Consider the following 12,568-nt stretch of genomic DNA (forward strand, 5'->3'; position numbering starts at 1 on the left):
CTCAAAGATTGCATTTAAAACTTATTATTTTCAATTTTTAAATAAAAAAATCAATGCATTCACAGAATTGCTACTTTCTCGACTGACATCTTAAAACATTTTTTCATTAATTTTGCTATCTTAAAAGAAAGCAATAATCAATTCCCACTTACAAATACATGCTGTAAAAGGAAAAAAAGACTGTTTTTACAACAGTAACTTGAATGGAATACAATTAAAAGGAATAAGAAAGCTACACACCAACGGACAGAAAGGTCATGGCTTTTCAGCAGAGGCACACAGACACTCCAATCCCACATCTCTTTGAAGTACGACTTATTCTGTTGCAAAAATCTGTAGGCTGCTTCCATCAGGTCTCGCAGTTTCATTCGCCTGCGCCCATAGCGAACTGTGCTTGCATCACAGCTTTCCAGGAAGAGTCTTTGAAATACTGGTGATGTGGTCTTGAAATATTGCAATGAAAATCTAAAGATTCAAAAACGCAATTTAATTTATAAGGCAATGCATGGTTTAAATGTATTTTATTTGTGTCCATCTATAGATACAAAAAGTACAAAAGGAAGTATACTTGGCTAGATTCTATCATATTATGGGGGGCGGGGGAGTGTTTTAATCTAAACAAAACGTATATTTCTGATTAACATGTATATTTTTTTATAGCTACGAGTGCGCACATTCATAAATTAGGCACACGTGCTGATTTAGGGAGGGATCACACTTCTAGGCTGGTGCATTTTCAGGAGCCATCTATGAGGGCCTGAGCAGACTGCTGCGTTTGTAAAAACTCAGGCACTTTAAAATGCGTTCAACCACATTGTTTATTTACCAGGGGCACTTGCTTGTACCTGTGCTCACCAGTTTAATAAACAGTTTGTTTTGAAGAGTGCTGGAGTCGTCTGATCTATTGTTCCCAAGAGCTTATTTATTGTTATAAGTGTCTCCTTTCCATTTGTTACTTGTTTTAGTCACTAAAATACTTCCTATCTTGCCTAACAAGACTATTCTGATGGAAAATATCATGTGTATAAATCTACAATATCTGTGAGGCCTTGTTCACATTATAGGCGGTTTTGTTAAATTTTAAGCGCGGACTATTTTCAAAATCACCCTGAAAGCGCTTGTGCAATGATTCTCTATGAGAGAGTTCATATCAGAGCGGTTCGTTTGCGATCCACTTTAAAAAGCGGTACTTGAGCCATTTAGCCATTTTTTTTGGGGGGGGGGGGGGAAGGTGGGTGGGATCTTGAGATGAGGATCAAGGAGTGATCAGTCCATGAGGTTGAGATAATTATATAATAATCATCTATAAAGTTACTCAGTCCAAAGAAAAGCGACTTAAATCACTTATACCTGTTAGGAAGGAAAAGATGGAAAAACTAACAGCATACAAGTTCAAATATTTAAAGTTTACGCTTAAAATAAAGGGCAAATGGGAAACGTGTTGGGCTTATTGAGCCAGGTTTGATAGCCAACGTACATGATGGCTAAAATAGGGTAGGTTGGTTCCTAGGTCAATTATCACTCATGTTCGTGTTTGATTGGATTGGAGAGTTAAGCCCTAAGGTAAGTGAAATATACCTCAAATAATATTTTGCTATCAATTCCCGCCAAAATGGTTGTCCCATTGGCCCCATATTTTGTTCGGTCTTCTGTATCCCGCAACGAGGCAGTAAGTTGCTCCATTAATTTGGTACATTTAATTTTTGCTACAACTTCCGAAATTTCAGGGGGAGCTATGTTTTGCCAGTTGGAGGCTATTGAGAGTCTAGCGGCAGTGAGAATTCGTATGATGAGGATTCTATCAAATTTATGAGCTTGGGGAACAGATTTGCCTAATAACATAAAGATGGGGTCCATGGGTATAGTGATTTCTAGAACCTGAAAAATAAGGTTCTGGACCTTAGACCAAAAGGAGGCCAAGACAGGACATGACCAGAAAATATGAATATCCTCCAACAGAGTTCAGAGGACCCAGGGTATATTACGAGAGAGAAGGGCTGGGGTGAGGTACCACCTACAGTATTTTGTAGAAATGTTTCTTAATTTGTACACACAGAGGAGTCTTTAGCGTTTTGCCAAATAGATTCCTAATCTTCCAAGGAAATAGGTGGGAGAGAGCGGATTCCCATTTGGCCATGTAGTCATGAGCTGGAGTTAAAGAGTGGTAGTTCGTAGAGAGCATAACATATCTGAGAGAGTCTGATGACCTTTTTGAATACATAGATCCTCGAAGGTCGTAGAACGACTAATCTCCAAAGGTCTAGGTACTAAGAACCTCAAAAAGTGTGAGGTTTGGTTGAATTCAAAGAATAGTTTAAGTGTAGAGGGGATACGCTCACAAAGTTGTTCGAAGGTTATGAAAGCTGTGGAAGATGGTTGGAGCCAGTCCTGTAGCCTAAAAAAACCTTTAGAGTACCATCTGGTCATAAAGTGTTGATTTAAACCTGGTTTGAATCTAGGATTGCCGAGGATTGTTTGCAATCTATGAGGGGAATCGCAGATTTTCCAGATACGTAACGTGCATCTGGTGGAGGAGAGACCCAAAGAGGCTGGAGGTGGTTGGGGGTTGTTTGACCATACAAAGGCAGCTAAAGAGTAGGGAAGAACATAGGTTGCTTCAAATCAAATCGGGGCCCATTTGGTCTTAACCCGAAAGACAGTTCATTCAGTAATTTGACGAAGATGGGCAGCTTTATAGTATAAGGAAATATTAGGGAGACCTAGACCCCCCCCCCCCCCCCCCCCCTGGTCCCGCAGAGCCATCATGGCCGATTTAGAGACCCTAGGTTTTTGGCGATTCCAAATAAAATTATTAATTTCTCTTTGGAGAAGGGCTAATTGGGAGGATGGAACAGCCACCAGAAGGGTTTCAAAAAGATAGCGTATACGTGGTAAGATATTCATTTGGACTGAATAAAGTCGACCTATCCAGGAGATACAAAATTTTGTCCATTTCTGGAGGTTTTGTATAATAGTGCGTATAAGCGGAGGATAGTTACATTTGTAAAGGGTGTTATAAGAAGGTGTACGGTTGATACCTAGATATTTCAGGGAGTGGGTTCTCCAATTAAAATGATAGGATTTCTGGAGGGAGTCTAGAAGGGAAGTAGGAATATTTATAGGAAGGGCCTCAGTCTTGTCTTGATTAAGTTTATACAATGATAATTTTTCAAACTCATGAAGGAGTTTATGGAGAACTGGGAGGGAGGTAAGGGGTTCCTCTCAAGGTTAGGACGTCGTCCGCAAAAAGGGAGATTTTGTGTTCCCATTTGCCTTGGATTATTCCCTTAATGTCTGGATTTTCTCTGATGGCACAAGCCAGGGGTTCGACGCTTAGGGCGAATAATAAAGGAGAGAGAGGACACCCCTGCCTTGTGCCATTCCTAATGGGAAAAAAGGAGGGAAGGGGCAGAAGGGAGTTTGACCATGGTAGTGGAATTAGAATCGAGAAATTTTATTAAGTTAAAGTAAGGACCTGAGAACCCTTGATGATTTAAAACCGTGAACAAAAATGGCCATGAGAGCCTATCGAAGGCCTTCTTGGCATCCAGACTTAGGGAGCAGAGAAGGTATTCGAGAGGCCCCTATTAGTTCAACCAGGTTGACCACCTATAGGCCAATCTCTTTATTAAATTCAGACCTAAAAATCATCACAAAAGTGTTGGCGAATAAACTCAACCCTATTCTAGTATCCCTCATTAATAATGACTAAGTTGGATTCATCAAAGGTCGCCAGGCTGGAGACAATAGTCTCCAGCCTGGCATAGGTCAAGGAGGTGATATTTTCTCATTAAGATTCTAAATTGCCTGGAGCTTCTGTCATGTGAAAGGGAGGATGAAAGGACTTGAGGGGAAGATCCATCTAGGTGTGGAGAGAAAGCCAAATTAAAATCACCTCCTAGAATAAAAGAACCTTCAGTCATTTTATGTAATTTTGAAAGGAATGAGGAGAGAAATGTAATTTGATTAACGTTAGGTATATAAACATTGGCAAGCGTAACTGGTAATTAGCCATAATTAGTATGCCAACACAAGCCTTTTTGTGCAGGCCAGAGGAGAGATGTACCCCAGTATATAATTTACTGAAAAAGCTAGGAGCGTCAGTTTGTTTCAAATGAGTCTCCGGTATCATGGCTATATCCACCTCCAGCCTTTTGAGGTCTTTGAGAAGGGCAAACCTTTTTTGAGGAGTATTTAGCCCCTTGGCATTGGCTGTAAGGACTCTAACCATTGTCTAGGGGGAAAGCCAAAGAGTGGAAAGGAATAAGGAACCAATCTGGATCATTGTATAGAGGTACATTGGCCTCGATTCATAAAAGTGCTGTCGGTAAGGTAAACTCGAGCGGGGAAACACCGCTGTCGGTATTTCAGCCTTCAGGGTCGTAATTCATAAAAATGTTTCTAGTTGTGATAGGCGTGCGGAGATATTCCGCTGTAGGCTATCGTTAGGCTGTCGGGAGACAAGCGGAAACAGGAGAAGCAGGCGGAGTCCCTCCGTGCGGTGTTCTCTCTGCAGCTGTTTGGGAGGTCTGTCCCATTCACTGCAATGTATTCCGCACGCTTCTCGCCACATCAGAGGTAGCGGTAATCCCCTTCTGCATACCGCTTCCTCTAACCTTTATGAATTGACATTTGTTACTTTTGTTAAGATAATCACCGCACAATGCGGTGATTTATCACTCTGCTCGCGAATGTCGGCTTTTTATGCGGAAAAAGCCTTTATGAATACAGATTTTGCTGTGTGGTCGGTAAAGTGAGCCGTTTTCAGCATTTCCGCATGCGGGAATGCTTTATGAATCGAGGCCATTGTGTGAGAAAAAAAAACAGAAACCAATACAAGTTATAAAAGACACAAAAGAAATAGAGATTGCCACTGTAAAGGTCGTGGCTACATTTTAAGGTGACATAAATAAGCCACCAAGGTGAGGGTACCCAGGGGGGCAAGGACCGAAGAAACAAGCATTTCCCAAGGCTGAGAAGCCTCCTGAGGAGCATGTAGGGTCTCCAAGTAACCACCACAGATCAATACCTATAAAATGGAGCCTCCTGGATTATTAAAGTGGACCCAAATTAAAAATACAAGATTTCAGAAATAAAATCTATTTTCTAAATTATAATAGCAGTTTTTTCAAGCTGCATAATGACAAATATAAAATATTTTACATTTATTGGAGAAACCCCTCCCTTTATTTCATATTGTTGGCAAATAATCCGGCAAACTGGTGGAGTAGGTGGTGTCTGGCAAAGGAGGAATTGCTAATGGCTGCACCTGTATAACCCTAGTTATGAAAAGAGAAGGGTGAAAAGCATGCACTGAAATGCTCATAGGCTTGAAGGAGTGTTCATGTATCTTTGTATGTGTCAGAGTGGTGCAACTAAATGTTTTGAATTAAAAAAAAAAATGTTTGGTTTGGGTCCGCTTTAAGACTAACATTAACATTATCAACAATAAGAATTAAACATAAGCTTAGATAAAGGCAGTTCTAAGAGTGACCTGAGATATTCACATATATAAACATATATTTCCCCTCCGTCCAGAGATAGATAAATTATCCAGTCTGCATAAGTATAAAACTTATATAAAGAGGGTTGATAGGAGGGGAAATTGGGTCATAAAAAAGATAAACAAAAAGAAGAGAAAAAAGAAAAATATAATGAGATAATACTTAGGGACATCAGAGGTGGTCGTAAGTTCGGATGAGAAGCTAGCCTAGGGAGGCCAGAGTTCCATTAAGACAAGCAGAGAGGTGAAAAGATAACCCAGATCAGGTTGGTTGAGACTCCATGGGTTCTGTTATCTGGGAAGAAAGACTGCGTAGAGGAACTGTCACGGAACAGCCGTGAGAAACGCAGGCGAATCGGGAAGATGCGCACAGTCCATTTTCTGATCGCTTCCTGGTTAGATTTGTGCAGTCATTGCAGCGAATAGAATGACATTCCTTCTTTTAAAAGACAGTTTTTTTCCTTTTACCAAATGGCAGGAAGCCTTCAGCAGAGTGTCCCGGGCACCCAGCTGTGCTAAGGGCCCATCCATCAGATGAAGTCAGATAGGTAGCCTGACAGAACCAATTTAGAGGAGGGAGAGTGAGATTCCCTGGCCCCGATCACAGCAGGGAAGCCGACACGTAGCCTGCTGTCCTAGCTTCAAAGAGCATTCACCTAAAACTGACCAGCTGTAACTCCTAGATGTACAGGATCTTCTCAAAAAATTAGCATATTGTGATAAAGTTCATTATTTTCTGTAATGTACTGATAAACATTAGACTTTCATATATTTTAGATTCATTACACTACAACTGAAGTAGTTCAAGCCTTTTATTGTTTTAATATTGATGATTTTGGCATACAGCTCATGAAAACTCAAAATTCCTATCTCAAAAAATTAGCATATTTCATCCGACCAATAAAAGAAAAGTGTTTTTAAAACAAAAAAGTCAACCTTCAAATAATTATGGTCAGTTATGCACTCAATACTTGGGTCGGGAATCCTTTTGCAGAAATGACTGCTTCAATGCGGCGTGGCATGGAGGCAATCAGCCTGAGGCCCAGGATGCTTCAATAGTGGCCTTAAGCTCATCCAGAGTGTTGGGTCTTGCGTCTCAACTCTCTCTTCACAATATCCCACAGATTCTCTATGGGGTTCAGGTCAGGAGAGTTGGCAGGCCAATTAAGCACAGTAATACCATGGTCAGTAAACCATTTACCAGTGGTTTTGGCACTGTGAGCAGGTGCCAGGCCGTGCTGAAAAATGAAATCTTCATCTCCATAAAGCTTTTCAGCAGATGGAAGCATGAACCCACTTTTGAACCAGAAACAGCGGCAGAGGTGCCTGACCTGGGCTACAGAGAAGCAGCACTGGACTGTTGCTCAGTGGTCCAAAGTACTTTTTTCTGATGAAAACAACTTTTACATGTCATTCGGAAATCAAGGTGCCAGAGTCTGGAGGAAGACTGGGGAGAGGGAAATGCCAAAATGCCTGAAGTCTAGTGTCAAGTACCCACAGTCAGTGATGGTCTGGGGTGCCATGTCAGCTGCTGGTGTTGGTCCACTGTGTTTTATCAAGGGCAGGGTCAATGCAGCTAGCTATCAGGAGATTTTGGAGCACTTCATGCTTCCATCTGCTGAAAAGCTTTATGGAGATGAAGATTTCATTTTTCAGCGCGACCTGGCACCTGCTCACAGTTCCAAAACCACTGGTAAATGGTTTACTGACCATGGTATTACTGTGCTCAATTGGCCTGCCAACTCTCCTGACCTGAACCCCATAGAGAATCTGTGGGATATTGTGAAGAGAAAGTTGAGAGACGCAAGACCCAACACTCTGGATGAGCTTAAGGCTGCTATTGAAGCATCCTGGGCCTCCATAACACCTGAGCAGTGCCACAGGCTGATTGCCTCCATGCCACGCCGCATTGAAGCAGTCATTTCTGCAAAAGGATTCCCGACCAAGTATTGAGTGCATAACTGAACATAATTATTTGAAGGTTGACTTTTTGTTTTAAAAACACTTTTCTTTTATTGGTCGGATGAAATATGCTAATTTTTTGAGGTAGGAATTTTGAGTTTTCATGAGCTGTAGGCCAAAATCATCAATATTAAAACAATAAAAGGCTTGAACTACTTCAGTTGTAGTGTAATGAATCTAAAATATATGAAAGTCTAATGTTTATCAGTACATTACAGAAAATAATGAACTTTATCACAATATGCTAATTTTTTGAGAAGATCCTGTATATAATATTTCATAAACCGCTATGTGTGTCATAATTCCTGTGTTGCCAGGCTGGCAGGCCCTCCAAACTCACAGAGCATGCCGGGCTTTGCCTGGCGCTGGTACTGAGAAAGTTTCAGAACATTCTGAGGAAAGGGCTGCCAGTTAGGCAGTTCGAAAGTGCCCCGATGATGCTACAGGGGTCTTACCCCTAAAGTTCGGTATCAGGGTGCTGGGTAAATCGGGACGGACCTGAAAATGTTAGTAAATCTGCCCTGACCTGTACGGTTCTGTGAGATAGAGCCCATTTATAGTTAGATATGATTTTTGGTCCCTGGGGAAGGGGGAGGACTCATCTCATGTTCGAAGGGGGTGTGCGGTTCCCGCGCTCACTCCCTCCTACCGGATAAGGGGTATAAGAATGGCAGAGGACCCAAAATCAATGTCCTCCATTTTGAACTATCATCCTGATTACATCCTTGCCAGCTTGAGGACATGCTGGCATCTGGCTTGTTTGGACTTTGCTACTGAACAGAACTGAAACCAAGAACTTTACAAGTTTTCCCAGAAAGGATATATTTCCACGAACCTAAGTATTTTCTCCCTTTTATTTTCATACTGGCTATTAATGTTTCTACTATATAATTGTTGATTTTAATGATTTTCTTTATATATTAATTATTTATATAGCGTTTTAATAAACGACACTAACGTCATTTGTTTATTCAGCAACCCTGCTATTCAGCAGCACAAACTGAACCCTGACTTCTGAAGGAGGGAGTAAGGGCGGGAACCGCACACCCCTTTAGAACATGAGATGAGTTCAGGGCAGATTTACTAACATTTTCAGGTCCGTCCCAATTTACCCAGCACCCTGATACCTAACATTAGGGGTAGGACCCCTGTGGTATCATCAGGGCACTTTCGAACTACCTAACTGGCAGCCTTTTCCTCAGAATGTTCTGAAACTTTCTCAGTACCAGCGCCAGGCAAAGCCCGGCATGCTCTGCAAGTTTGGAGGGCCCGCCAGCCTGGCAACACAGGAAATATGACACATATAGCAGTTTATGGAATATCATATACATCTAGGAGTTACAGCAGGTCAGTTCTAGGTGAAGGCTCTTTGAAGCTAGGACAGCATGCTACGTGTCGGCTTCCCTGCTGTGATCGGGGCCCTCCTCTAAATTGGTTCTGTCAGGCTACTTATCTAACTTCATCTGATGGATGGGCCCTTAGCACAGCTGGATGCCTGGCACACTCTGCTGAAGGCTTCCTGCATTTGGTAAAATGGAAAAAAACCTGTCTTTTAAAAGAAGGAATGTCATTCTGTTCACTGCAATGACTGCACAAATCTAACCAGGAAGCGATCAGAAAATGGACTGCGCGAATCTTCCCGATTCGCCTGCGTTTCTCACGGCTGTTCCGTGACAGGAACTTTGGTCCCTTCAGAGATATGACGGACTTTGCGTGAGGGGGATGCTTTAGGAGATAGGTGTCTTGGTGAGCTAGAATTTTGTGGAAGTAGAAGGCCCATCTGCTTCAGGAATAAATCAGAATCATCTGTCGGTTAACGAGAACGTAGCCCCTTGTCTGGAGACAGTCAGTCTGAAGGGAAATCCCCATCTATAGGGAATTTTGGCTTCTCGCAGGAGTTGCGTCAAAGGCCTGAGGGATCGTTGTTTAGCCAGTGTGATCAAAGAGAGATCATTAATGGCGACAGAGTCCCTTTTAAAGTTGATTGAAGAGACATTGCGTAGGGCCTTGAATAAAGCCTCTTTGGCCTCATAATAGTGTAGGCGAATAACAACATCTTTGGGCCTGCCCGCGGTCTGCAGCTCGCCCAGGGCCCTGTGAGCTTGATCCATTCTCCACAGTTCGTTAGGAACATCGGGGCAATTGTTTGGAAGAGCTCTAGAAGGTGGGCGTTTAAGTGATCATTGGATACCTGCATCAAGATTCCTATTACACGTACATTTTGCCTGCACTCTCCATTTTCTAAATCTTCAAGTGCAGATCTAAAGCCCTTTAGGTCAGAAAGCACGATGCGTTGATCATCCTCCATGCCTGCCTGCTTTTGTGCAATGGTGTCTACCCTGGATTCTAGGGCATCTGTGCGGTTCCCAATCTCATTAATTTCAGTTTTAAGGTCTTTGACAGCTGAAATGATTAGGGAGTGAAGAGATGTGTAGAGAGATTGATAGTGCTTTGCAGGGCTGCCTCTAGTATTGCAGTGGTGACAGGATCTGTGTGTAAGGTAGGTGCTTGAGCCATTTTTGATGCAATTCGCCTCAATGGAAAGTATAGGAAAAACGCAAACCGCTTACAAAATCGCTTTGGCAAGCGATTGCATGAGCGTTTTTTTTAAAAAAAACACATTGTATTTATTGTTTCTGGATTTCTTTCCAGAACAAAAGACGGAAGCACTCTGCAAAAGCGCTTACAAAAAACGCCCACAAAAAACGCTCTAAAAAAAAAAAAAAAAAAAAAGAGAGAAAAAAGCCCACCGTAGACAGACACGCGAGCCGAACGCAATGTGAACAATGCCTTAAACACACCAGAGTATTGAAAATGCTTAAATTGGCCACTTAATGTAAATCTCATATACTCTTGCCTTTGTAATATTGCTCTAACATGAGTATAGAGATGTACTGTACTTATATCTACAGACTGTATATCCCAGCATGCACTGCGGCAGCCAGGAGCCTGCTCCACAGGTAGAATCTTTGAACTGCCGGTAGCTGCGGACGCTCCAGAAGGGATTATGGCGCATTCCACACGTATGGGGGCTAGAGGAGCACCCCCCCATAGATAAGTGATGGTGTTCTCCCCAACAGCACACTGAATTACGAACCTCCCTTATGGGAAGGTTCATTGTAAAAGAAAAACAAAAAAATTGTATCCTGGGTGCTCAGTGCACTTTAAAGGCTCAAACCCAAAAGCAGTGTTTTTTGCCAGCATTTTGAAAATGCTCTCCCATTCATGAATGAGAATTGCGATAAATTGTTGCAAGCAATTTTGTTGCAATTCCCATTCAAATTAATGGATGAGGGCTTTCAAAATGCTGGCAAAAACCCGCTGATAGTGGGTTTAAGCCCTTACTACTAATAACATTTTGAAAATTGCAAGAAAATTCACAAAAATACAGGCAGAAGATTCAAACTCTATGCAAATTAGTTGAAGCATTCATGGGAACTAAACCTGGAGCTCTAGGTCTAGCCATTTAACCATAAAGATATTTTGTTTTTTCCAAAACAGGTTAAATTTAAAGGACAACTGTAGTGAGAAGAATATGGAGGCTGCCATATGTATTTCCTTTTAACCACTTAACGACCGCCCACTGCACAGGGGCGGCCGGAAAGTGGATCCCGCAAGGACCGCCGCATGCACAGAGGCGGCGGTCCTTGTACGGGCATGGGCGGAGCGAACGCGTCATCCGTGACGCGATCCTCCGCCGGGGTTCGATGGTCGGGGACTTAAACTCCAGTCCCCAGCCAATTAGCAGCGCCGGCGGGTGGAGGAAATCCGCAATATAGTTAAATTAAGTGTATAAAGCACTTTGCTAGGTAAACAAAGTGCTTTATACACGCTTCCTCCTCGCCTCGTGGTCTCATTGTTCCAGAGACCACCAGCGAGGAGGAAGCAGTAGTAAGTATACACCACACTTTTTTTTTTCTTTTACCCACAGCCCCCCTGATCTCCCACCCTAGCCTTCAGACCCCCCCCCCCCCCCCTGCCCACCCCCCAGAACACTGTTTGCACCCAATCACCCCCCTAATCACCCATCAATCACTCCCTGTCACTATCTGTAAACGCTATTCTTTTTTTATGCCCTAAACTGCCCCCTGCTCCCTCCTGATCACCACCCCCCCACACCTCAAGATTCCCCCCAGACCCCCCCCTTGTGTACTGTATGCCTCTATCCCCCCTGTGATCACCTGTCAGTCACCCATCAATCACCCCCTGTCACTGCCACCCATCAATCAGCCCCTAACCTGCCCCTTGCGGGCAATCTGATCACCCACCCACACTAATAGATCGCCCGCAGATCCGACATCAGATCACCTCCCAAGTGCATTGTTTACATCTGTTCTTTACCCTAAACACTAGTGTTTGGCCGAACAGTTTGCCTGGCGAACCTCTCTGGGCCTCTTACTACTTCCGGGTCGCAATGACCCGGAGTAGTACGCCTGCGCTGCCCGGCGGAGCGCGTCCTAGATCGCGCTCCTGTTGTCGGGCACTCTCTGCGCATGAGCGTGACGTCACTCATGATTCGCCACATCTCTACTAAACACCCACTAATTACCCATCAATCACCCCCTATCACCACCTGTCACTGTTACCCATCAGATAAGACCCTAATCTGCCCCTTGCGGGCACCCAATCACCCGCCTACACGCTCAGATTGCCCTCAGACCCCCCCCCCCCCCTTATCAATTCGCCAGTGCAATATTTACATCTGTTCTTCCCTGTAATAACCCACTGATCACCTGTCAATCACCCATCAATCACCCCCTGTCACTGCCACCCATCAATCAGCTCCTAACCTGCCCCTTGCGGGAAATCTGATCACCCACCCACACCAATAGATCGCCCGCAGATCCGACGTCAGATCACCTCCCAAGTGCATTGTTCACATCTGTTCTCTACCATAAACACCCACTAATTACCCATCAATCACCCCCTGTCACTGCTACCCATCAGATTAGACCCCTATCTGCCCCTAGGGCACTCAATCACCCGCCCACACCCTCAGAAGGCCCTCAGACCCCAGCCCTGATCACATCGCCAGTGCATTGCTTGCATCTATTCCCCCCTCTAATCACACCTTGAGACACCCATCAATCACCTCCTGACATG

The 12,568-nt window shown here is 43.5% G+C and overlaps 1 protein-coding gene across 1 annotated transcript in view; it reads right to left on the minus strand.

Moving 5' to 3' along the window:
* The window catches only part of MDN1 (midasin AAA ATPase 1), a 317,199-nt gene that overhangs the window by 276,531 nt on the left and 28,100 nt on the right, over window positions 1-12,568 (minus strand). The window contains exon 3 of the mRNA XM_068231147.1: window positions 241-465. Coding sequence (XP_068087248.1) covers window positions 241-465 — 225 coding nt within the window. The remainder of the gene's footprint in view (window positions 1-240; window positions 466-12,568) is intronic.

Source organism: Hyperolius riggenbachi, chromosome 4 (genome assembly GCF_040937935.1).
Source record: "Hyperolius riggenbachi isolate aHypRig1 chromosome 4, aHypRig1.pri, whole genome shotgun sequence".
NCBI classification, from domain to species: domain Eukaryota; kingdom Metazoa; phylum Chordata; class Amphibia; order Anura; family Hyperoliidae; genus Hyperolius; species Hyperolius riggenbachi.